General features: G+C 47.2%; 2 protein-coding genes across 12 annotated transcripts in view; both read left to right on the top strand.

Annotated features, from left to right (window-relative positions):
- The window catches only part of NLRC5 (NLR family CARD domain containing 5), a 37,804-nt gene extending 15,647 nt beyond the window's left edge, over positions 1-22,157 (top strand). For 2 of the 3 annotated variants that reach the window (XM_085234847.1, XM_085234849.1), the window contains 38 exons: positions 293-343; positions 781-846; positions 1,070-1,153; positions 1,725-1,808; positions 2,221-2,310; positions 2,943-3,008; positions 3,528-3,608; positions 3,996-4,079; positions 4,480-4,563; positions 5,160-5,249; positions 5,374-5,421; positions 5,843-5,917; positions 6,977-7,060; positions 7,583-7,666; positions 8,157-8,246; positions 8,355-8,417; positions 8,603-8,686; positions 9,147-9,230; positions 9,640-9,729; positions 10,495-10,560; positions 10,655-10,738; positions 10,822-10,905; positions 11,450-11,536; positions 11,928-12,008; positions 12,285-12,368; positions 12,876-12,956; positions 13,558-13,641; positions 13,972-14,055; positions 14,137-14,220; positions 14,886-14,969; positions 15,885-15,968; positions 16,560-16,643; positions 17,647-17,730; positions 17,929-18,012; positions 18,142-18,225; positions 18,349-18,432; positions 19,378-19,461; positions 19,916-22,157. In XM_085234847.1, the coding sequence (XP_085090973.1) occupies positions 293-343; positions 781-846; positions 1,070-1,153; positions 1,725-1,808; positions 2,221-2,310; positions 2,943-3,008; positions 3,528-3,608; positions 3,996-4,079; positions 4,480-4,563; positions 5,160-5,249; positions 5,374-5,421; positions 5,843-5,917; positions 6,977-7,060; positions 7,583-7,666; positions 8,157-8,246; positions 8,355-8,417; positions 8,603-8,686; positions 9,147-9,230; positions 9,640-9,729; positions 10,495-10,560; positions 10,655-10,738; positions 10,822-10,905; positions 11,450-11,536; positions 11,928-12,008; positions 12,285-12,368; positions 12,876-12,956; positions 13,558-13,641; positions 13,972-14,055; positions 14,137-14,220; positions 14,886-14,969; positions 15,885-15,968; positions 16,560-16,643; positions 17,647-17,730; positions 17,929-18,012; positions 18,142-18,225; positions 18,349-18,432; positions 19,378-19,461; positions 19,916-19,997 (3,055 nt within the window). In that variant the 3' untranslated portion in view covers positions 19,998-22,157. Of the gene's footprint in view, positions 1-292; positions 344-780; positions 847-1,069; positions 1,154-1,724; positions 1,809-2,220; positions 2,311-2,942; positions 3,009-3,527; positions 3,609-3,995; positions 4,080-4,479; positions 4,564-5,159; positions 5,250-5,373; positions 5,422-5,842; positions 5,918-6,976; positions 7,061-7,582; positions 7,667-8,156; positions 8,247-8,354; positions 8,418-8,602; positions 8,687-9,146; positions 9,231-9,639; positions 9,730-10,494; positions 10,561-10,654; positions 10,739-10,821; positions 10,906-11,449; positions 11,537-11,927; positions 12,009-12,284; positions 12,369-12,875; positions 12,957-13,557; positions 13,642-13,971; positions 14,056-14,136; positions 14,221-14,885; positions 14,970-15,884; positions 15,969-16,559; positions 16,644-17,646; positions 17,731-17,928; positions 18,013-18,141; positions 18,226-18,348; positions 18,433-19,377; positions 19,462-19,915 lie in introns of those variants that run through there. The other variant, XR_014886097.1, reaches the window with a different exon arrangement.
- Positions 22,158-22,947: 790 nt separating this feature from the next.
- Positions 22,948-24,698, top strand: part of CPNE2 (copine 2) — a 39,602-nt gene continuing 37,851 nt past the window's right edge. For 4 of the 9 annotated variants that reach the window (XM_085234720.1, XM_085234719.1, XM_085234715.1 and 1 more), the window contains exons 1-2: positions 22,950-23,094; positions 23,559-23,628. The gene's annotated coding sequence lies outside the window, so the exon portion shown is untranslated. Of the gene's footprint in view, positions 23,095-23,558; positions 23,629-24,698 lie in introns of those variants that run through there. The other 5 variants (XM_085234724.1, XM_085234718.1, XM_085234722.1 and 2 more) reach the window with 4 other exon arrangements.

Below are 24,698 nucleotides of genomic sequence, written 5' to 3'. Positions count from 1 at the left end.
TCTCATTTTTCTTGCTGGAATGGAGTTTCCACAGAACCTCTGTCCAACACATGGCTGGCTTTGCAAAAAAAAAAACAAAACAACCCATTTCTTCTTAACCACGTTTCTCTTTTGTGTGTGCCAACATAGAGGTATGGTGCTGCTTTTTAGCTTGTCTGTGGCAACGTGCTCACATGGCAGATTTTGACTCTTTAGCATGCAGGGAGCAGCTTTGGTCCTTACTGAGCTCCACTGCTGAAGAAATGACATCCTTCTACCTGTGTCCTAACACGGGCTTTGGTCTCATTTTCAGGAAGGACACTGTGATAATATATTTCTCGGGCACATCTGGGAAAGTTCCAAGGTGAGAAGCTACACTTGGTTGTGTTCAGCTTGTTGTGCTTTATTCAGTTATGCTGGTTTAAACCATCAGCTCAGTGTCACTCTAAACCACTTCAGGAGAACTGATTGCCTTGCATCTGGCAAAGCTTCCTGTAGTGGCACAGCCTCACTTGTAGGCAAAGCATCCTGTGTCTTACTAGTGCCTTTGATTTGGAACTCAGAAACTGAGTTGATTCAGATATAAAGAAATCCCAAGTGGGCATTCCCTGTGCTGATGGCTCCCATCTCCTGATGGGGGTTTTCTGGCCTTGAAGATCATTTAGCCTGGCTTGGAAGGGTTGGGCAGAGCCCATAAATCATTTTTTCTTCCAGAAAGCTCAGAGAAAATGTTAACCAGCTCCTGATTCCTCAAATGCTTTGTGAAGGCATGTTGAAGGCCAAATACTTTGCTTGTTGCAGGTCTTTGGATTTGAAGTGGGAACAAAACAAGGAATGTGCGACTCCAACTAGACATCTGAGGTTGTGGTAAGAGAAGGCTCTGAAATTCCTCCTGGTTGATGGGTTGATGCCTCCAGCAGAGAGTATTGGCTTTCTGAGAACAGGAAAACTCAAGAGTGCTGTCTGCACATGCTGAGGCTGGAAAACATCCCTCTCAGCCCTGGCTCTGCGTGCCTTCATCTGGAGAGAGGCTCCAGAAATGCCAGCTCCCACTGTCCCCTCACTGCTCGTTAACCTTCTCTGTTCCCAGCTTGCAGGCTCGCAGCTTGTCCTCACAACATGCAAAGGAGATTGTGTCCATTCTCCAGAGCTACCCACACCTCTCTGAAGTGGAGTAAGTGCACCTTTCCTCCCTGTGCCATTGCTATGAGTGTGGGCAGGAAGCAGGGTGTGTTAGAAACAGAAGGCAGTGAGACCCCAAGGGAGGAACCCAGCACACTGTGTTGTGTCTGGTGAGATCTCAGTAGGGATTTTTGGTGAGGTTCAGTGGGAGCTGAATGCTGAGCAGCTTTTGATTCCTGTGACAACTAAACTCCAATTTTCCAGCTCTCTAACTTGAAATTGAGATGGAGAACTTTCTTATCCAGTGTTTCCTGCCATCCTTCCTTCAATCCTTCCTTCCAAGGGGCAGTAAACACTTGCTCAGTTGGTTTCTTGATTTGCCCTTCCAATTAAGTTCTTTATAATGTTAGATATTTCTGGTACTAAGACATGAATCTTGCTCCTCTAGGGATAAAACTCTTAGTCTGGAGTTGTTCTGTGCAGAGATATATAGGGGAGATTGCTCTGAAAAAAAAAGAACTGCCCAGGCAAAAAAAAATAATTAAAAAAAAACTTAGGGAAAGCAAGTAGATTTTGAGGGCTTTGTTGTTTATACTGTCTTCACTAACTGAAAAATGCTTCAGCTTATCAGAAAACAAGCTTGGGGATGAAGGCTGCAGTTTCCTGCTGGAAAGCCTTTCCTGGATTTCAATTTCAAAGCAGCTGAAGTAAGTATTGCCTTATACAAAACCAAATTGCCCTTTTTTTTCTTGAGCTTGGGTTACAGAAGGGTGCTGAATAAGAGGTCAGGAGGCAAAGACCTCACCCAGACCAGCATTGCAGAAGCAGCTGTGAGCACTGCTGGGGAAGGATGGGATTCATCCTGAGAGGCTGCTCAGGCTGAAGCTGGTCACGTAGTAAGAGTATCACTCAGAAATAGGTCTGAGTGCATCCAAAGTGCCATTTTATTACAATCCCTTTCTCAGGAGTAGTGGTCCTGTGTGTTTTGCTCCATGTCACTTTGTAGTGCAGTGGGTCCAAGCATGCAGCAGTCATAACTGCTTTCATCAAGACAGTCCTTCTGTGTGTTCATTGCATGTGTCATTTCAGTAACCACATTTGCCTTTTTCTCTTTCTTAGTCTGAGTCACAACCTGCTCTCTGTTAACGGCATTTACAGTCTGTTGAAGGCAGTGAATACCTGTCAGAAGGTGGTGGAGGTGGAAGTCAGGTATGTAAGTCTTGGGGAATCCTGTCTGAAGTTAATCCCAAGGTCTGAGAGTTGGGTTCTGAGAGCTGTGTTAACTCACCTTAGGATAGGGGCAGGTAAAGAATGTGTGCAAAGATGGTTACTACCATTTACCTGTGATGACACATCATTGCAAGGTGATTCTATCTGGGCCACCATCCAGAATTTGAGAAGGTGCAGGACTGTGTGCCCTGCAGTGCTTTGGGGCATGCATGGATTGAGTTTTAGACTCATTTCTGTGCTCTGCCTTGGGAAGTTTTGGAGAGACAGTCTCTGTGGAGTATGAGAAATGGTGACATCTCCTGGAGCCGAGCTGAAAGTTTTCCTCTTACTATTTTCCCTTGGAGACACCCTAGCATTCCTGTGCAACAATTTTGTCTGCATTTTTTCTAACTGTTTGGAGAAACTGAGTTATCAGATATCGCGTAGTTTTATCCAGCCAGGATTTAAAGCTAATGGAGATGATCTTTTGCTTGCTTTGGGAAATAGTTTAAATGATCAATAGCACTGAGGCGTTAGGAACAGATCTCTACCAACACCAAACATTCAGAAAAAAGAATTAATTTCAGTAACCAAAATGTGCCATTGATTGATTTATTTTCTTCTTTACTCAGCCTTTATCATAACACTACAGTTCTGAGGTTTACAGAAGATGGAGAATTTGCTTCCCCTCCTCCTGGGTAAGATGTGCGTGGACATACGTGTTTTTTTTTTCTTTTTTCTTTTATTTCCCAGCATCTTGTTTAGTTCTTACATCCACTTTTGGCACCAGAGGGTTCTTTCTTCCTTTCCTCTGAATCTGAACTTACTACTCCCCCCTGGTTTTCTTAGCTATTTTGAATGTTTTCCACTAGCTTCTGTAAGGCACCAGGTGAAATTCAAACTCAGATATTTTGGTATTTGGATGCTTTGTTTATTTATGACCAGGTTCCTTTTGCTAAGACAGTCTTTGTGCACAGTATGTTCAGGGAAAAGCTGAATGCTCCTTAAAATTGTAGCTTAGATGGGAAGTCTGTCATGTTCCTCTTGTCCCCAGCCTCCTGCACTCTCAGAGTGTTGGGATACTCACTCAAAGAAAGAAAAGCCTGCTATGGAAAGGATATGGGTGTGGGTATCTTTACCTGGGGATGAGCTTTGGGGATCTGCTAAATTGCTGAAGCCTGAGTGTTTTATCCTTGTCTGGTTTTGTGCTCACTTAGTAGGGAAGAGCCTTTGTACCCTACTGATGACCAACGAGATGACAAAGAAAACCAGACACCTATTCCCTCCAAAAAAATAAGGTACTGTTGGTAATTTCCATCCTATTTCCTTCGTTCCCCATGTCTGTATCCTATAGCTGATGAAACCCGCAGCTCCGAGTTCGAATGGCGAATTGCAAGAGAACTGGTAAAGACCCATTCAGTCATCACTGTGCTCACAGTCCTAGCTTGCAGCTCTAGAAGCTCTGTGGTTAGTGTTTGTGGGCTTCTATAGCAGTCAAAGTAGCTTGTGGGCTGTGCTTTCTCATTGACAGCATCAGCGTGGTGATTGTGTGGTACTGCGTCCGCTTCCACGTGGCAGGTGGAGAAGACTGGTGGTGACAGAGCTTGTGGCACTGCAGGGATTTGCTGCTCTTAGTAGGGGAAATGCAATGGAAGCTGGACTATTGATTTCTCTTTTTCCCCTAGGTTGACAGACTGTCATTTTCAAGCCAGCGACCTGGAGAAGCTGTGTGCAGTCCTGAAGGAATGTGGCAGCATCTCTGAGCTGGAGTGAGTCCTTCATAATTCCTACACTTTATCTGCAGTTTGTGGGGGTATTGGGAAAATGCCATTTATCTGTGCCACTGTGTTGTACAGAGAATGTGGCATAGACACAGCTTTATGTGGGCTGGTATCCTTAGTCAGGGAGGCATGAAGTTGTAGTGCTCTCTGAAGGCAAAGGTCACAGCTTACACATCCAGAAAGGGGCTGTTTGATCACTTGGCCTGCCTTCAGGTGGCACAGAAGCTGTAAAATCTTGCCTTGTGTTTTTGGCCCTGGGGCCATTTGGGACCAAACCTGCAGAGGATGAAGAATGCAGGCCTTCTGCTTTCAGAGCTCTTGCTGCTAAGAGTTAATGGTGTTTGTTGTTTTTGCCTGTGAAAATTAAATGCCTTTCTTTAAATCCTAGCCTCTCAAATAATTATCTGGGAGATGAAGGACTTGCACAGCTGTTGCAGTTCCTCCCGAATCTGAAAATGTTAAGGTCACTCAAGTGAGTAGCTCACATTTCTCTTTACTCGTGGATGGGTTTTTGTGGGAGTGTTGTTACTGGAAGCACAGTCTATATTTAGGAAGGGCTGTGAGGATCAAGTGAAGTGACAGTTTATGTTTTGCAAGTGTGGATCTGCTGCGCCCTCTGGTCTTTCCTCATCTCTATTCTAGTACAGATTCTTGCCTTGCATCACTATTTTAAAACACAAGGAATTTCATTTAAGCCTAAGAAAAAAACTTTTCTGTTGAGCACAGTCAAGCACTGAATGCAATTGCCCAGAGAGACTGGATTCTCCATCTTTGGAGATGTTCAAAACGATGTCCTGAGCAGTCTGCTCTGAGCAGTAGGGTTGGACTAGGTCCTTCTCTGACCCACATCCTTCACTGAGCTGGCTCTAGTGCTTGTTGGGGACTTCTGTGGAGCCACAGCTCAGCTCTGCAGGAGTTGGGTCTGCAGAACTCAGAAGCTTGAAAGCACACGCAGGAAGGTGAGAGAGAAGCACCTGAGGGTGTTGGACAAGGATGTCTATTATTGGGTGACACAGTATAAATTGATAGTTTTGCTTGCCACAGCTGATTTTTCTCTTCTTCCTGTAGGCTAAATAACAATCAGATCTCCCTGAGCTCTGTGTTCTGCTTAGCTCAGTCCTTATGTACACTGGAACACATTGAAACAGTGGACCTCAGGTATGACCAAGAGTACTTTTCCTGTCATTTTCTGCTATAAGACCTCAAGCTGTGTGTTTTCAGGAGTAATACAGAAGCTCTTGACTTCAAACTCCATCCTAATTCTGTTCTGCTCTGGTTACAGCTTAGGACACATGCAGGTGGTTCATCTAACCTTTGGGGACAGAATCAGGTAAAATCACATCCACTGATCCATTCAAAGCCTTTCAAACTCCTCCTTACAAGATCTCATATAAATGTAGATGTGTGTGTCCCCAGGTTGTGTTAATTAAAGAGTTGTTTGGCTGCAAGCTCCAGTGGTGGTGGTGGGAGCAGGGTGATCCTTTAGGCCTGATTGAGGCTGTGGAGCAGACAGCAGTATCCCAGTGATGAGGGATATGCCAGGTCAGAGCAAAGGCCCACAGTGGCACGTCAATGCAGTGCTCTGAAGGCTGGGAAGAGGGATTCTAAGACCCTTCTTTGTTCTGGGAACAGCAGACCACGGAGCGGGTGGAGCTTGGAGGCAGACTGGAACATGAGGCCACTGCCCTTCTGCAGTTACACAGGGGCAATGACATCAGCACAGCTGATGGGAGAAACTGTTCTTTCCCCAGGCTCAGAAGGACCAGCAGATGGAGAAGTTGTTTCCTGGTGCATCCAAAGCACGTAACAAATGGACAGTGCTTTCGGTATGGCAGCCCAGCTTCCTTTTGTCACACAGAATGTAGGGAGAGTTGGCTATGGGACATGTCTGTAGTGTAATGTGTGGACCAGACCTGTGCCTCCAGCTGTTTCTCCTTCCCTGGGCACAGGGAACTCTCCTGTGTTCAGCCTGCCTTCAGAGGCAGACTCTGCTCTCTTGGGAAGAGATTTCTTTCCCCCATTTGCATCCCACTGATTGTGAAGAAATGGGTCTGGGAAGGAAAGATGGCATCTCTTCCACATGGAGCCACTGCTGGAATATGTTTGTCTTTAGCCTCTTTCTCTCTCTTCAGTCTTCCTCCCTGTTAAAGCTGGTCAGGGAGTCCATACACCAAAATAACACTTGGTCACGAGGTCTTGGTTGGCATAATTCAACAAAGCCTCACACAAATCAGGGCAGCTGGCATCAGCCTAGGCCAACAGCCTTTGTGCTGTGGGGCGACTGGAGGGATGCAGTCATATCTTAGAGGTAGATGGGTGAATAATACACCTTCTTGGGATAGACTTGGGGTGACCTTGGCTGCAAGTGTGTATGTGAAAATAAATAGTGCATCTTTTGCTTGGCCATGCTCTACAGGGAAAGATTGTACCCATAGATAATGACGTGCAGCCTGGCTGACTACTGCATTCATCCCATGGAGGCTTGCCAGTGAGATGTTTATGATTTCCTTCTTGGAGAATGAGACAGGAGGCTCCCATCTCAACATTGCTCTGTGAGAAATGCACTCAACAGTGCTGAGCAGCTTAAGGTGCTGTCCAGACAATTCAAGTAGCTATGATGTATCTGTAGTGGGGCCACACCTGCAGTAATATAGTATTTTGGTGGCCTGGCTCTCTTGAATCAACTCAGAGTCAATAACAATCCTCTGGTTGTTACAGATTTTGACTTCACAGCCCTAGATTGCAGATAGCAAAATAGATGTAGTGGAAGTAAGAGGGTTGCTAAGGGGCTTGTCCTAAGGAATGTGGCTCAGGGATATGAACGGGATGTCCTCACACTCTAGTCATGGGAAATGCTGAGCTTCTGAGTGCTTTGTTTGCTTCAGTCTCAGGGATTGCACGGTGGGTCCTGAGGATGTGACCAGGCTGTGCCGGATACTGACACAGTGTCCCCAGCTGACGGAAATCAAGTAAGTGTTGTGCACTCAGCAACTCTGTCTGTCTCTCCAGCCCACAGATATGGATTCAGAGATGAGGTCAGCAGCTCTCCTTCATGGAGCCGTGCCTGTGGCTCTCCTAAGCCTAGTATGTCTGTATGTAAATGTTGCAGAACATGATGCATCCTCATAGTATTCCTCAGACTCAGAAGTGTTGGCCTCTGCTCCTGAAGGCTCAGACTTACAGTATATCCAAAGAGCACCTGGCCAGTAAGCCATGAACTCCTGAAAAGCTGGTCACTGCAGGCAGGAGATGGGCACTAGGAAAATTAGATTAATATTGCTCAAAATCAACATTGAGTAATAAGGAATAATTTAAAACACCCAGCATAATACCAGCACTACCTGCAGGAGGTGCATCAGTAGCAACTTTTTATGCTCTTGTAGTCATGGAAAAATAAGGTTTTTGGGATGTAATGGTTTTACATGCATGTTGGTATCACAGATATCCCTACACAGGTTCCCCTGTAGCTTGGTTCCTTTCATGTTTTACAGTCTGTCTGGAAATGCACTGAGTGACCAAAGCATTGAGAGATTACTGAGCTTCCTGCCATACCTATGCCAGCTGACACTACTGAGGTAACGTTTGGGGTCTCTGCTTTGAGTGTTGCCATGAAGGATTCATTTAGAAAGTGCCAATTGTGCTGCACCTCTTAGGAGCATTAGACAGAAATAGTAAGTTAACAAGATAGGTAAAGAAAATGCAGGCTCGCTCAGAACACTTCACATCTGTACCTGTCTTATTTGAGAGCCAAAGCAGCACTGAATGTTTTTTTTAATTAATGCATGCATTAATGCAGATAGAAAAGACCAGAGGACAAATACCTGCTCTAGGCCCCATGTCCCTGATGACCCTCGCTTAAACAGTCCCTTGGAGCATGATTTCCAGCATCCATAACAGGTGTCCGTGGTCAGGGCCATTAAATCTTTCCTTCCGTTGTTGAATTAAATAGGGTGGATCCAGGCTTTTGCATCTCAGAGGAGACAGTGGGAAAATGGAGCCATGTGTATAAGAACCATTCTTCCTGGAAGCTGATTTTATTCTTTTTGCTTCCTCTCTCCTTTTCAGTATTAGGAACAACACGTTTTCCCCATGTTGTGCTGTCTTATTTGCCAACTCAATCAACCTCTGTGAGCGCATCAGAAGGGTGGAAGTGCGGTAAGACTCTTGGGCTGCTTGGAGCCCAGCAGCTCAGCTTGAAAGGGATCACAAAGCTGCCATCGTTGAAGAGCACTGCTGAAGGACTATCCTTTCTGTTTGCTTTAGGTCAAGTCAAAATGCTTTTTTACACTTAAGAACAAGCACGCAAAGCCAGAAGACATCCTGCAGGTACTGACATACAACAGTGGCTGTCATTTGTTCTGATTAGGCTTGTGCAAGTACTCAAATATCCTACTATATAAAGACTGGGGGGCTGGTAGTCGGGGAGCTTTGTCTTGTCAACAAGGCTTTGGATCTCAATTCAGCAGCCTCAGTGGCTGGATGGGCTTTAATTCTTGCTGTGCCTTATGCAGGCTGACTGACTGTGCCATTGGCCAAAGACAGATACAGAAGCTCTGCAGAGTCCTGGAGCAGCATGGGTGGCTGGCAGAACTGGAGTAAGTGGCAGTTGGGTTGTCACCATCACCTTGAGCAGGAGTCATCCAAGAGATGCTGGGTCAGCATGGCTCAACATCACCCTGGTTTCCCTGTGTGTGTGTCCTCCTTCAGACTTTAGATTTAGAAATTGATTAGTAATCACATGGCTCCTTTATGTATGTTCTAAGAGGGCCTGAGCTTGTGTAGGACAGCAACCTTGGGGCTTTTACTCTGTGGCCATTATGAGGTATTTGTTGCTTTCTTTGAGCTCTTCTTTGAGACAGCACTCAGAGCTCTTTATCTGAGCTTGCCCCGGAGTTCATGCAGGTGGTAGTTTTGTAGGAGAGTAGTTCACAAAGGAGAAAATTTAAAAGGTGAGAGGGGATCTAAATCCAGAAAGTATCCCCTTTCCTTTGAAGCTTCTCAGAGTAGCATTACCACTCGAGTTTGGGTTCATAGCTTTGTCCTTTTGCCTTTCAGTCTCTCCAGGAATCAGCTGGGAGATGAAGGCCTGAGGTTCCTCTTGGACCACTTGCATCGAGTGCCCATTACCTGTTCTCTCAAGTAAGAAACAGCTGTGAATCTGCAGGCTCAGGGAAGTTCCTGAGCCCTTTTCACTTCAAATGCATCAGGAGGTGCACGAGCAGAAAGGTTCTCAAACACAGTGCATCCTGAAGCTGATTGTCATGCTTTTTACCCAGTCCTACCTTGGGAGATAAGGTCTGGGTGAGCCAGAGTACAGCTCAAGAGCCCTTCACATGTACTGTGATAGAAACTGACTCGATCCCCCAGGTCTTCAGTTACTCACCTCTCTGAGCACACTGACTTCTTGAAGTTGGCTGTGTCTCAGAGGGGTTTCTTCCTGCTCTGCTTTCAGTGCCAGCTTGAATTTTGAACTGGAATTTCACCTCTCTGGCTAAGGAGCTTGGGGACAGCCCTGAATCTTAACACCTTTCTGTTCTCTTCTTTGCAGTCTCAGCCATAATAGGATTTCTCAGCGTGGAGTTTTGCATCTCATAAATGCCTTTTCTACTTCTGGAAATACCACTGAAGTTCAGGTCAGGTATGTGTCTCCTCACTCATTCCTGACTCTTCCCTACATTTTTTCCACTTAATTATCCTAAAGTTTGTGATCTTCAGGTTTAGAAAACAAGGGCCACATTTTGAGCTAACTCTACATATACGTGCGTGCAGAGCTTTTGCTTGTGTCCATTTCTACTGGCCAAACATGGCTGCCAAAGAGGAAGATAGCAGAACGTTATTCCACAGGGCCAGGTAGTTTTGTGTATAAAGACACACATAGTCAGGTTACATATGTCATAATTCTTGTTATGCTTAGATCTGTAAATAAACCCTCCTCAGAGCAAGGGCAGCATCTGCTTCCTAAAGAATGTGGTTCCTAATTCACTTTAGTAAGTTGAGATTTCAGAGTTAGTCTCTGTCAACCAAACTGAACTAAGGGCACTTTCATTCATTCCTGCTTTTGAATGTAGGTGCCAAATCTCTTGGCAGGGTTATACTTAAGCAGCTCAGTTTTCTGTTTGAGCTCTCCCCAAAGCTTTGCAGAGGAGCAGAGAGTGCAGGGGCTGGAGGAGGCAGATGAAATCAGGGCAGATCAGGACTGCTTCTCTAACTATCAGTGCTGTGTTAGCATTAGTGAGACCTTACTGAAGCATTGAGTTGGTTTCTCATCCTGAGCTGGGCCAGGTCACTCTGTCACTGCTATGCTGCATTGCTGTGTGCAGCCTGATGTATTATTGAATTCTGACCATTGGGTAAATAGTTATTTTCTCTCCAAATCCTACACCTGTATCTCTTCTCTGTGCAGTCTGTGCTCCAAGGCAACTTTAATCATCAAGCTGACAAGCAGAGATGACCCAAGAAAGATTTTGAGGTAAACAATACAGATTTGTGCCTGAGATTTCTGAGTCAGAAAGCCTGAACTGATCGTAAAGAACTAACACTTTTCTTCTTTTGCATCCTTTCAGGCTCACAGAATGCAGCTTTCAGCCAGAGCACTTGGAAAAGCTGTGGTTGGTCTTGGAGAATTGCACCAGTCTGACAGAATGCATGTGGGTGAAGGGCTGATGGAAGGTCTGCTTGGACCCATTGGGCTTGTTTGTAAGCCATTCATTACAATCATCTTTACTTCTAGATCCTCCAACAACAACGTGACAGTCGATGCTGCAGAGGGGCTTTTACGTTCACTGAGCAAAACCTCAGGTCCTCTAAAAATCAGGTATGATGACACTGTGCTGCTTTAGATATTGATGTGGAGTTGCTCTGATAATCTTAAGGTCTTTCATCAACAGCAACAGTGAACTGTGCTTCATAAGTCAGGTAGTGATGGCCTGAGAAATTTCCATGCAGGATTCTAAGTTGTATTACAGCTTTATCTGCTTCATTCATTACGAAGCATCATGTGAAACTGTAAAACTGTTCCGATTTGGTAGGCTTCTACCTGCCTTACAAAGAAGGGTTTAATTCTGTGTGAACACCCTTTGCACTGTGTCCTCACCAGAGCATCCCACAGTTCTGCTGGTTAACATTAGAGCCAGGAGAGCCAGGATTCTTCTTGTTGCTGTCAGTGATATGCAGACAGAAGCTGAAGTTTACATCCTCTTCTATTTGTTCTTCATTTGCATCCTGCTTCCTCTGCAGACATTACTTTGATCAGCAAAGCAGCCTCTGCGTCTATGTGGGGTGCTGAGCACTCAGCTGCCAGAGGCAGAGATGAATCTGTGCATGTGAATAAAGCAGTTCTGTTGTATTGTGCTTTGCAGCATAGAAGAGCCCTGGGTATGTAAGTTGAGTGTCACAAGCCTTCTTGAGCTGGCTGTCCAGGCCCATGGAAACATCACTGCGATCACGTAAGTAGCAGCTCAACTTCTAGTATCTTCTGGATGTCTTAAGAGAATAGTATTGAAGCCAGCACCTTCACTTGTTCTTTTCTTCTCTGTTCTCTGTTTGTATTGCATTTTTAAGCCATCAGCCAACTTGAACAGACCCAAATGTCTGGCGGATAGAAGTTCTTGGAAAGTTTGTGGTCACCTAATTTAGGAGGATAAGTGGAAAGGAAATGCTGTTCTTGATCTTCCATGAGAGAAAGGGTGCCCAGGAATTAATTTAAACATTGCAGATCCATTCAGAGATGGGTGGTTAGCATGAATGATAATCTCTACCCCTGAGATTTTTGTGCTCCTGATTTTTGTTCTGGACAGCAAAGTAAATGCATGATGTTCTCTGATCTCTGCCTTCCAGGATATGTAAAGAGAAAAGCCTCTTCCAGCTAGGGGTAAGGCTCCCACACTGCCTGGAGAAGGTGGGATCAGTCGTTAGCAGGTGAGAAGGCATCTCTTTGTTCAGCTTATTCTGCTGCTCACCTTGTGATGACAAATACTTCAAAGTATCTGAGGCTCTCAGCTCCACGTGTTCAGTTTTGGGACACCTCTGTATGGCACAGGCAAAGGGAAGCTTGCTCAGAGAGGGCACTTCCAAAGCCCTGACCCATTCCTAAGCCTATCTCCAGGGGCTCCAGCTGCTGCAGAGGGAACACCGTGTACAACAGTGGGAACTGCTGATAGACACTGATGCTGATGGTGTTTTTTTGTCTCACAGATTGAATTTGAATGAGCCAGAAATCAAACAGGCTTGCTTCTACCAAAGAGTTCGTGAGAAATGCACCCAGCTTCAGGAGCTGAGGTGAGTCATTAGGCATCTCAGAAGACTTTCTGGGGAGAAAAGGAGTAGATTTTCTTTTTATGGCCAGGATGGGGATGTATTACTCTCATATTGAGTAACGCATTTTCCAACTTGAAGCATAGTAATATTGGTAGTGCTGGCTGCTCCAGACTTGCAGAAGCCCTGAGAACATGCACTACATGGAGGAAATCAAGGAGGGCAGGGGAGAGGCCAGTGCAAGGTCCGTGCTTGTCCTCTAGGTCTCCTAAATACAGTGTTTGGATGGGTAATAGAAAAGACCCCATAGAGGCTTCCTGGGGATCTTCTGAAAGCATTTAACTCCCCCCTCTGACCAGCTAATCTGCGCAGCCCTATCGTGGCTGGGAGCTACTGTGGGGCCTCATCATGCGTCAATATCTTGACATTACATGAGTGTCCCAACAATAAAGGTGCTTTAGCTGTGGGCTTAATGCTGACCTTTTGTCACCAGTGGATCATCTTCTCACATCCATTGTTCTGTTCTTGCAGATGGTCTCATGTTGAATTCCACGATGACACAGAAATGCTAGTCAGTATTTTGCTACCTCTTCCAGATCTGAAGAAGTTTGAGTATGTCTCCAGCTGGGATTTCTTCCTTATGCTTTACAGTTTGTTCAACCCCATGCCTCACCCCGATCCTCTCTGAAATGCTCTTTGTCTGGAGTACGGCCATGAGCTTTGTGATCTCTGCTGAGCCATGTTGAGTTGAGCACTGAGCAGCACTCTGCAGTGTGCATTGGAGATGGTTGTAGAGGTGTCATGTCTTGAGGTTTTTGCTTTTCCTTTTTATTTTTATTTTTTTTTGAAATGGAAGCAATTTGAGATCGAGACCTTGGCTCTTGTATGTACTGTATATCGTTCTGTTCTGCCCTGCTGTGTATAATAGGTTGTCTGGTATAAACAGCATTGAATCCTTTTCACAGCCCCTTTAGCTGCATGTAAATGGGAGGGAGACTTGCAGAGGGTATCTCTACCCAGTGAAATGCTGGGGGTTAGTGGCCAGAGGCACTGTGTGCTATTTGGCACTTGCACATTCTGTGTTTTGAAGATCTGACCTACCCAGTCCTCACAGCCCTGTGTACAGTAGATATGAGATAGGGCAGCGAAGAAGTAAGCTCCTCTTCTACATTGTGCTAAGAACTGTGCTTATTTGATCCTTGCTGTTTTGCAGGCTGACCTCTTGCAGTTTTACACCAGCTGGAATTGACTGCTTGATCACAGGCTTGCAGAGGTGCCAGGCTATTGAAGAGCTCAAGTGAGTATATCGGATGCTGGTGTCTGCTGTACCTTTCTTGAAGCTTTAATCAAACTACACCCTTTCTTCTTCCTGAACTACAAACAGGCTTCAGACAGGGAAAAAGCAGCAGTTCCTTTTTACTTGTAATGAAGGATGGGTGGGGAGACAAGGTTTGGAATTCTTGGTATTTTATCAGCATCCAAAAGCATCCAGTATTATTGAAACCTATTCACTGGGACTAGGACACACTTCCATTTCTCTTCTGCCCTTGTACTGCTCTCCTCTGCTCTGAGTGCTCACATGGCTGCCATGAGCAGTTAGTTGTTCCTGTGTTCTTTCATCTTGTAGCCTGGGCCACATGAAGCTCGGTGATGCTGCCATTCCGAAACTTGTGCTTGGACTCTGTGAAATGCCATCTCTGAAAAGGCTGATGTGAGTATGTGACCTCAGCTCACTGCTAGTCCATCCTCTCAACTGGTAACTAAAATGTTTTACTGTGGATGTCCTTTCCAGCTTGAACCATAACAGCATTGGTGACGATGGCTGCTCCAGACTCGTAGAAGCCCTGAGGACTATGCGCTGCATGGAAGAAATCAAGTAAGTTTTTCCTTGCTTGCAGTCTCTCCTTGGCAGAGAGGTGACCCTTAGCGCTGACATTTGCTAAGATCCCAATGTGCTTATACACAAAAACAGGGTGGTTACAAAATGCTGTGTATAAGGTGCCTTGGGTTAAAGGAAATCAGAGCCTGATTTTGAAAAGGGGAGAGTTTAGTCTAATGCCACTCCATTGCAGGTGGGTTAAATGGAGCCTCTGTAATTAAATCTTCTCTGAAATCTGTGGGGCACAGACCCCCCTTTTCTCCTGGGAGAACCTCAAATCCATCACTTCCCTGCTCTGAGAAGGTCATTAGTTAGAGCTTGCTCTGACTTTTTGCCCCCCTCCCCGCCCCATCTCCCTGTAGCCAGGTCCTGTCCCTTCTCTACCACAGCAGTTTGGAAGACCAGCTGCGCCTTGGAATTCTGGCTGAAGTAATTTCCCACCCTTTAACAAGACCCAGTGATTTTGATTGCTGTTTGTAATTTTTTTAATGCCTCATTAACAGCTATGAGTCTTTCACAAGAATGTTAAGACAAGCAGCTCTTTGATTCTGCTGTCAAGGTCAAAGCGATCATCCAGCAGATGTGAGACGTTAAACAAGATGTCATACTGTGATGCCTAGCATTTTCCTTTACAACACAGCCTTTTTTTCTCTTTCCTGAAGTTTAGGCCACAACAAGATTGGAGATCTAGGCCTGATAAATATAGCTGCTGTCCTGCTGGAAATGCAAAACTTGAAGAGAATCGAGTGAGTCACTTTGTTTTGTTTGCAATGATTTGGTGTTGTTGCCAGTTGGTGGGGAAGCCTGGCAGGGAGCCCTCTGCTGCCTTCCTGCCTACAGCGTTCCGCCTCCTTCCAGTCTTTTCCATGTAGTTGAAGACACCAAACAAAATGTACAAAACTAATGGAAGGTGTTTCCTTCTCCTGCCTGTGTACATCTGGGTCTGGCATCAAATTTTTCTGCCAGTGCAGAGGCTGAGAGTGAAGGTCCCAGCCCTGTCCTCACGCAGCCATCCCCAGAGGCAGAGACACTTGCCATACTTTGCTAGTTGCTTGAAAAGGGAGATCCACGGTTTGGTTGTGTCCTGGAAAGTGAACCCACAAGCTTGTGAGGAATCATACAAGTCTCATATCTGTGCAGTGCATTTCTTTGGAAACCCTGCACAGGGCTCCTACAGTGATAGTCCCGGAGTTGCTGCACTGCTCTTCTTTTCCTGGTGGAAGTAGAGGTGGAATTGGGAATTCATCAGAGCAAGGATACTGTCTTCAGACGAGGTTCTTGCTCTGAGATGTGGATCCATGCAGTTCCTCCTCTGGGGGAATGAGATTGAGAACACCCAGACTATCTGTTAAGTTCAGCTCTGGAGTTGAAAACCTGAAATTACTTAAATGAGGAAAAAGGCTCTGTCTGGTAGCAGAAAAACTGCTCCTTCACCCTGGTATCTGCTGGGGCACCTGTGGTTCAGTGCTTGAGGAAAATGCAGGACAAATCCCCGGGTCATTTTCCAGAGATCTGTTTCTCAGGTCAAACTGCTGCAGCCCCATGTAGCCTGTTGCTGCAGAGATCCAAAGCTCCCATTATCCCAGACCACAGAGAGGTATCTTAAGCTGGTAGGTTCTGCTTCTTGTTCAGTCACTGAGAGTCTTTTGTTCTTATTTTAGCCTCTCAGGGAACTGTCCTAGTCCTGCTGGAGGAGAAAAGCTGATGGAAGCTCTTGCCAATTGCAAGCACCTCGAGGAGCTAATGTAAGTTGGTCATTTGGTCATTTCCAATGTCCCTTCAAGAAGCAGGGCAAAAATCAAGGCATAGAAACCAAGTCTATTCTGACTCCAGTAAGGCCAAGATCAGTTTTAGCACCGATTCTTACGAGAGCAAGGTAAAAAATCACAGTTGTGTAGGGTAGGAATGCATGGTGCTGGGTGTGGGAGGTTTGGGGGCTTGGAGGTTCCCAAGAACTGTACAGACTGCATCAGTAGGGATGGATCTGCAGTTGAACAGCCAGTGTCACAGACACATGGGCTGTGCAGCACATGTGGTGCTTAAGAAATTAGGAACAGCAAATCTGAGTCACTTGCTCTGTTTTCTGGCTGACTCTCATAGCATTAAGGTGATGGCCAGAGGCATCACCACTGTGTGAATGTAGTGGGTTTTACGTCACTCTTCTACTTCTGCTGCAGGATTTCAGACCTCCTTGTTATTTCTGCCCATCCCCAGCTCCTTACAGCCCAGTCCCATGCACATGTGGGTGAGGAATGGAGGTCACAGAGTTGTGTGGATGACACACAGTTGAGGAATGAGGCTCTGTTTAAGTAACATTTCATTTCTGCCCCCTCCAGACTATCAAGGAATGCTTTTGGAGATGGGACAGTGGTGAAACTTGCCCTCTGTCTGCCTCGCATGAACAGGCTGAAGATCCTGCAGTAAGTGTCAGCCTGGGAATTAGCTGGACGGCCGAAAGAAGGCACTGAAAATGAGACAAGGCATAGACTGAAGTGGTGCACCGAGCTCTTATGGGGCTCAGGATTGAGAAACCCTCTTTAGTTACCCTGCTGCATCAAACACTAACGATATTATTTCTTATCTGAAGTCGTTCCACCGTTGGTTGTCACATCGACTGTTCTTGTGTAATCTCTTGCAGCATTAATCTTAGAGATGAACCACACATTGTATTTTCAGTAAAGCAACCCTTTTAATTGTTTTTGACCTACTGACATAAAATGACAGACCATGTCTATCTTCCTATTCTGATGTAATGTAAACATAAATATGAACAGCTTTTGTGGCCCTTCACTATTCTGTACAGGTACCTTTCAGTCATTTTTCATGCTGAATTCAGTGGTGTTACATTTTTAAACCATATATGGGAGTCTTTCTAGAGCTCCAACATGTTGGACTTTCTCAGACTACACTGCAGTAGCGAAGCAAGAAATCCATGAGCTAAAAGAGGTCACTGGGCTCAGTTAGCAGAGTCATGTTTTCCATCCTGTCTAAAGTATCATCAAAACACAACTTAGAGAAGCAATCCCAGTGATGAGAGGCTTCAATCCTCTGGGTAGGTTCTTGTTTTCACTGGGAAGGTGTTGGGAAATCTGCAGAGGCCCATCCACTTTTGTTCCTAATGCTGTTCCTCACCATCTCAAACTGATCCCGTGGGCACAGAGCTGGAGGCAGGCTCCCAGTGGTGCCATGCAGCATTTGCTTTTGCATCAGCTGGCTAATTGTGCTCCTTTGTTCTGAACACGGGCAAAATCAGTGAGCTGCTTGTCCTTAGGGCCAGGTATCCCTGGCAGCAGCAGGAACACCGATCAGCATGAGACATTGATTCAAAAGATGCTGCAGCTTTCTTCTTGGCAAGTTATATGTAAGCTTTTATTACAGCTTTATTCTAAAATAATCCTCCAATACTTGTGTTTCTTTGGCTAGTTTGCAGCACAATGACATCGGGCCAGCAGGAGGAACGGAGCTGGCCAGAGCCCTGGTGGCATGTGGACTGTTAGAAGAGATAAGGTGGGTTGTGGCAGGAGCACTGGGGATGGTGCCAAACATCTGGTATTGCTCTGCAGGCGGGAGGCATTTCAGCCCACAACCCATGGGGCTGCATCTAGGCTCTGTTCCTGCTCAGGGTGGCCTCATGGAAGGCAATCCTTCCACCAGTTGCTAACTCTAGTATAATGTCTTAACTCCAGTTTCCCACTGTTCTTACAGTTTATCTGAAAACGACCTTGGGGAAGGAAGTATCCATGCCCTGTCTGAGGGACTGCTGCATTTTGAGCACCTCCGGAAGATTGAGTGAGTAGCAGGGCACTGAACTGCTTGGGCAGAGCATGGCTTTGTAGCATTGCAGCTACAAATGGTGCTGGTGCCAGATTCCCACCAGTTCTGATGCCAGCACACTGCGCCCTCTCTCTTCTGCTCCAGGTTGAAACTCTGTGGAATCACTGATGATGCTTCAAAATTACTCTCTCGTGGCTTCCAACAGTGCCCTGCCATGGAGGAGATAATGTGAGTGTGGGAATGGGTGGGAATGGAGATCACAGGTATCTCAGGCATTAAGTAAAAGCCAGAACTTATTGCCCTTGGTAGGGCTTGGCTGACTCACCGGCTGGGATTTCTTGTCTGTCTTAGATTGTCTTGGAATGCCCTTGGTGACGGAGGAGCCCAAGCGTTGGCCAGAATCCTCCCAGGGATGGAAAAGCTGAAGATGTTAGAGTGAGTACAGCCCTGAGGGTAGCATCAGAAGACTTGTATTTGTGGCACTGAGCCTACAGCTGCAGTACTCCTGTGGGATGAATGCTAGGAGCAGCAGACAGACAGGCTTCTGCCATCCAAATGCTTGCTTACCCTGCTGCTAAAGGCCAGCCTTGCTTGGGTGATGCATAGAGCACAGAGGTGCTGAGGCAGACTTACTTAATTGGAGGTGTTTGCTGTGGAGGTGTTTTTGTTAAGCAAAAACTATCCTGCCTATGCTTCCTGTTTGAGTCAGGAAAGACAAAATGATATTCCTTGAGTGTGAGTCATATCATCTAACAGCCTCAGGTGAGCTGCTGCTTGCAGTCTGTTACTTCTCTTTGGTGTCTGGGGTGGTCTAGATGAGTACCCTTCTCAGACAGCCTTTGGCAGGGCAAGAAATGCACAACCCAGGCTGTAGTGGGCAAACAGGGGGTCTTGGGCCACAGGAGAACACGGGAAGCACTGATGCTGCTCCTGTGCTGGATCTGGGTTTGATGTTACCCACTCAGCTCTGATCCAGTGGCATCACAGTGCAGCGCTATTCCATTGTATGGACCGTCATCTGCTTCCCTCCCCCTGGCCCTTCGGAACATATAGTATGTGCCTTCCATCCCTCAGCTGTACAAAAATAATAGTTTGTGGTTCATGGGATCGGGAACTGAGTTTTGTTTGTCTTGAGCAGGGAAAATACGCAGTAGAGCTTACAAGTCCTATTGCTAGAAGGAGGTTGTGGGCAACAGTGCATGTTTCATGTATAAATAGGGCTGCGGTCATCAGGACGAGGCTGGTGTCCATTGTGGAACATTGCTGTGCTTGTGGAAAAGCATAGCTCTTAGTCAAGAGAAAAGAGGCAGCGATGGTTCTGCTGTTTTCTGCTCTTGATTTGTTTTTGCTTTTTAAAACTCTTTTTGTTTTTAAAAACAGCCTGGAGAAAAATCGCATTGGTGCCTGTGGTGCTACAAAGCTGGCAGAGGAACTTGTCAGGTGCCCAGAAATTCAGTTTGTAAGGTGAGTGGGTGTCACTGAGGGCTGAGGCTGAGTGTTGGCCCACTTAGGGAAAGCTGGGGTGACCAGTCCTGGGAGAGATGTGTCTTGTGCTGGCCTGCTGCCCCAGGCTGGCTTGCATGGATTCGAATGCTGCAGGGCATCCAGACACAAGCCAAGGAAACTGAGGGTTTGCCAGGCCAGAGAAAGTCCTGGAACAAAAGGAAGCCCTGGCCTGAGGACATTTCAAAACCTTAACGTCTCCCAGCCTACATCAATGAGTCCATCTTAGCAGGCAGGCAGCTGCTGAATTGCTGCTGTGTTGCTGAGACATGACTCTGCTTTCCTCCTGTCTCACTTTTGGACCAGCTTTTATAAAAATCCAAAGCTGCTTCTTCCAGTTAACTGCTGTGTTGGGTGTGCCACCTCCTGGTCCACCATGCCAAGTCCTGCATGTATGTGTTTGCTGTTGTTGCAGGCTGTGGGACAATCCAGTGCCCAAGGGCCTCGCTGAAAGTTTGACAAGCCAAGACCCAAGACTGTGCTTCTCCTTCTGTTAGCAGAGGACAGCCCTCACCTGTTTGAAATTGCTCTCCGTTTCCCACTGACTTCAAGAATTGCACTAAAAGGGATCCTGAAGAACCCAGGAAACCCAAGTTCCTCCAGTTGTAATTATGTAAACTTGTAATTATGTCTTCCTTTACTGCACTGGACGAAATGTGAGCACTTACGTGTGTTTTGTTTATGGTGAGCTTTTATTGTGAACCAAAAGACTGAAGAACTGCTGCTGAGCAGGCAGCATTCTCGGTGTACCAACTCTTCAGCTAGCTTTGGGATGATGAGATACATCTGATCACACTTTCAGAAAACCAGCAGAATACTTCATTATCTTTAATCAAGATTGCAACACCTACAGGATGTTCCAATCAAAGGATGAACATCCTCCAGGAGAGGATGTAATTATTTTTTTTTTAACAGAACTGTAAACTGTTGACACAGTTACAAATGCACTGGAACAAGCTGTTTGAAAATTGTATATAGCTCTTTGTGAGATACCTCTAAGGACTGTAATATAGGTTGTTGCTTGCTTCATAGCAGGCTCTTCCTCCTGCAGAATTGCTTCTGTTTCCTGGTAAAGCTTTCATGTTACCTCAGTACAAATGACAGATCAATGGTTGTCCAGCAATGATTGTTGGACAGTACAGTGATCTGTATTTGCATGGCGATTACATGGAAAGGCTGATACTGCCATGTATTTCAGTGAGAAAACTCAATACTGAGGCTGAAGAACAATTTGTAAGGGAACTGTGACTGTTAAGTGTGAGAGGACATGCCTGCTTTCCTGTGTGGCTTTCCAGAATTTTGGTGGGGTTTTGGATGACCCAATTGCACTGTGTCTTTGAGGTGAAGTGAGGGATGACATGAGCTTGACATGCTGCAGTGTGGACTGCAGAAAGGATCCTTCAGGCATCTACTACTGAATCCCAAAGCCTGGCTGTGCTGCTGCTGGACCCGTGAAGACCAAAGGGAGAAGATCCCAAGCACTGAGTTTGATGTACTGCTGAGACCAACCATGACTGCTTGTCTGCGTGGAATGACAGCATGCGTTGCAGCTATGTCATCCTCATTATTTATTAACTTGTATTATAATGTTTTCCTTATGTGTTTGTGCTGTAAATATTTAATCCTTGTGGTGAGCTCATGGAATTTTGTTTACAGCAGCGTTTGCCTGGAAAGAGCAAAGTGCTGTGATTTGAGCAGGGCAGGAGTGGGAGCGAGGCGGAAGCTCTGGGCCCTGGGTGGGGGACCAGCTGGCGTCTCTTCCTCCTGGAGGAGCTGCCAGCCTTGTTTTAGGGTCAGCATCAGGTCTGTGAAACACTGATCTGCTGCTTGGGAGTGGGGCCTGTTTGGCAGAGGCTATACTCTGACGAAGCCACAACAATGAAAAATGATAGTGAAATTTCTTAGTAGACAGTAACTCGTTAAAGTAATCGAGTCTCCGAGATTTAAACACTGGATTTTAAGGAGAAGCTTCACCAAATATGGCATTTCTCTTCATTTTGGGTTTTCAGGTCTAGGTTGCAGATGCAAATCTTTCTAGTGTCTGCTGGAGGAACAGCGTGGCACACGAGTGCTGTGGTGCTATTGCTTCCCTACAGCTTCCCAGCAAACAGGTTTGTTAAGTGGGCTCCTCCTGCCCCTGGGCTCCCAGAACTTGGGGAAACACAGAGGGTGGGCAGTGTGCTCAGTAAGAACTCATTCCAGTCCAGACTGTGAGCTGAAAAGCTGTATTTCCTGCATTTTCATCATTGTTTTAGTGCTGTGTCTCATAAATAACAATGTTTGCTGGGTGTGAAGAAGGGAAGCAGTGTGCTGGCACTCCTTAGCACACCCCAGCACAGCAGTTTTGCAGCAGCCACCATAAGAGCTGTACTATTCTGGGCCACCTCCCTGATGCACTCCAAGATTTCACTTTGTATAGGTGTTGTGATGATTTATTTTCCTCACTTACTGGCGTGTACTGTTTTTCCTCCTTATTTCAATGGCAAAAACTTGACATTGGGTAGTTGGGAATGCCACTTGGATGAGTGCTTTACTTTTCGAGTCAGTGTTGTTCTTTGGCTCTGGGGGGAAGGCTGCCTTTGCCCTGAGATCAGATGTAGTGGTGGATGTGTTAAAATGCAAGAGATGAGAAAATAAACGAACTGCTGTGTTCTGCAGTCCCCTGACTCCTGATGTTGGGAACGCCGCAGTTTGCTGTGAGGTGAGATGTGCTATCAATGCAGCACTGCCCTGGGCTTCAGACATTAAATAGTGCCTGGGAGGGCTCCTCCACCCCCTACAGCTTCGGGTTCACCCCCAAATTCCCGATGCTGGCATCCGTCAGCCCCGATTGTGTCTGCTTAACGGGAGCACAGAACGCCAGGTGTCAGCAGAGCCCTGCTGCTGTTTTGGCTGCTTCGGGCCTGACACGTTGCTGTGTGGAAACCACTTTGCGTTTCAAGGAACTGAGATGTGGGATGAGATCGGGTCGGGCGTCAGGAAAAGCTGCTCTGGAAGGGCGGTCGGGCACTGGGACGGGCTGCCCGGTGGGATGCTGCAACCGGCATGGAGGTGTTCGTGTGCGGACAGCACTGCTGGCAGGGGGACGGCTGCTTAGACGAGGTCTTTTCTAACCGTAATGATTCCATAACGCCACCGGTCCCGGTTTGATCCTGTCAGTGTTGGGCTGCCCCGTTGTGTTGTCAGTCCCCCATTCCCGGCGCTGCGTCTGGAAAGTTTCCACAGGGAAGCTGCGGGCTCCCTGCAGCCCTTCCCACCCACACCGTTAGCCTGGAGCATTTTTACAGCCTTTACTACGAGGTTTCATCTTTATCACCGCCCGACAGTGGAAACCCGTCGGGATCCCGAGAGCCGCAAGGGGCTGAAGTGGACCGGAGGCGGCGGCCTCAGGCTGGGCATCGGGAACGATTCCCGCCCAAGGCAGCGCCTCGCGCCGCTCCCCTCAGCGCCCCGCGCGCGGGCCGGCCCGGAGGCGCCCGAGGAGGCGGGGGAGGGGGCGGCGCTGAGGGCCGCGCCCCCCAGAGGCGGCGGGCAGCGGCCATGGCGAGGAGCTGAGCCCGCGCCCCGCGGGAGCTGCTCGGCCCGCGCCGTGCGGTGAGTGCTGACGGGACGGGACGGGACGGGACGGGACGGGACGGGACGGGACGGGACGGGACGGAGGGTGGCACAGCGCGGGCAGCTCTCTCGCCCCGGGCTCCTTTCGTCCCCGTTCCCGCTTTTGGGGGGGTCTCACAGTGAGAGCGTAGCGCTGGGGGAACTCGGGGAGTGCTGAGATGAGGGACGGGGCTTAGCGGGCGGTGCTACGGCCGGCCGGGTGATGTCAGGGGTGTTTGCCTACATCGGTGGTTCTGTGATGGGAGCCAGCACCTGGGTTGTGCTGCTGTGCCCTGCTGCTCGTTGTTTGGGAGCCTTGGCTTTCGGTCTTGGGGAGGCGAGCGGGAGAGGTGAATTTGGCTGTTGGAAAGGAGCCGAGCGACTGGACAGCTGAAAGCAGGAACGGAATGCCTCCCCCTGCTCTGCAAAGAAGTCCTTATGGTTTGTTTTAAACCTTTGTGGAGGTTCCTGACTCATCCTTCTCCACGGCTTGGCTGCTCGCTGTGTTGTGCAGAGCGGTTCCCAGGAGCTCAGGTGAGTTTTGGGCTGCCTTCTGCTGCTCCATGCTGAGCTGCTTGTTTGCCTGCTGCTTTTCCTGGGCCTTTGGGACCGGGCAGATTTCCTGGGTTTTCCATTGAGCACACGATTCCAGAAGCTGAGGGTTTACGAGGAAGCATCAGGCATCGTGGGGCTTGTGTTATAAATGGGAACAAATCAGGGCTGGGAACACAAGTTTTGCTGCTAAACGACATGTCCAGCTCTGCACAACCATTTAAAGCAAGTTTTACATTCCCTCCGGTGGCTTCTAAAGCTGTTGGAAAGGAGCTGTGAATCCACCAGGCTTAATTCCCATTATAAGCAGTGTTTGGGGTTTTGTGTCCCCGCTGTACAAAACCCCATCAGGGTGGAGCTTTGTGCCAGCCGGGCTGAGGAGAGGGAATCATTTAGGAAAAGGTGGGCACTGAGAGATGTTGTTCTGCCTGTGGGCGGCATGAGGCTGAGCACCAACTGCAGGAGTGTCAGCAGCGCCTCCTCCATCACTGCCCTCCTGCTGGATTTCTGTCCCCAGCATCATTGTGGCTTGGTGTCAGCGTGCTGGTGTGAACGAGCATTGCACAAAACTTAATTAGTGCTTATTTATAGCACCAGCCTTTGAAGTTCTGGTTGCTCAGCAAGCCCAGTGCATGCCCCGGCTGGCTTATGGTGACCCTAATGGATGTGGGCTGGGGATCATGATGGGACGCATTGGTTATAGGGTTGTGGAAGACCTGGTTCCTGCCCCAGAACCAGCCCTGCTTCCTGCTGCTGCTGGAGGCTTACTGGGAAACCCCTCTCTGCCAAGTCCTGCCCCTGCATGGGGTGGAGGGGCCCCGGGGGCTGCAAGTGTGTAGCAACGTTGGAAAATGCTTAAGGATATTTCTCATTGCTGAAGTGATGTTTTTTTCCCTTCTGCCTTGTGTTGGCCGGAAATAGGAATTCAATTACAATTCAGAAAAAGAGAATTCAGAGTTTAATATATTAGATAAGCCTCTCAATAAGCTGGTGTACACTAAGTGTGCTGGGGATGGAAAGGATAAATAGTTTCCACCTCAGACATCTATTAG

This window comes from Meleagris gallopavo, chromosome 13, assembly GCF_905368555.1.
Source record: "Meleagris gallopavo chromosome 13, MGAL_WU_HG_1.1, whole genome shotgun sequence".
Taxonomy (NCBI): domain Eukaryota; kingdom Metazoa; phylum Chordata; class Aves; order Galliformes; family Phasianidae; genus Meleagris; species Meleagris gallopavo.
Note: the sequence above shows the minus strand (reverse complement) of the source record. Positions and strands in the feature narration are given on the sequence as shown.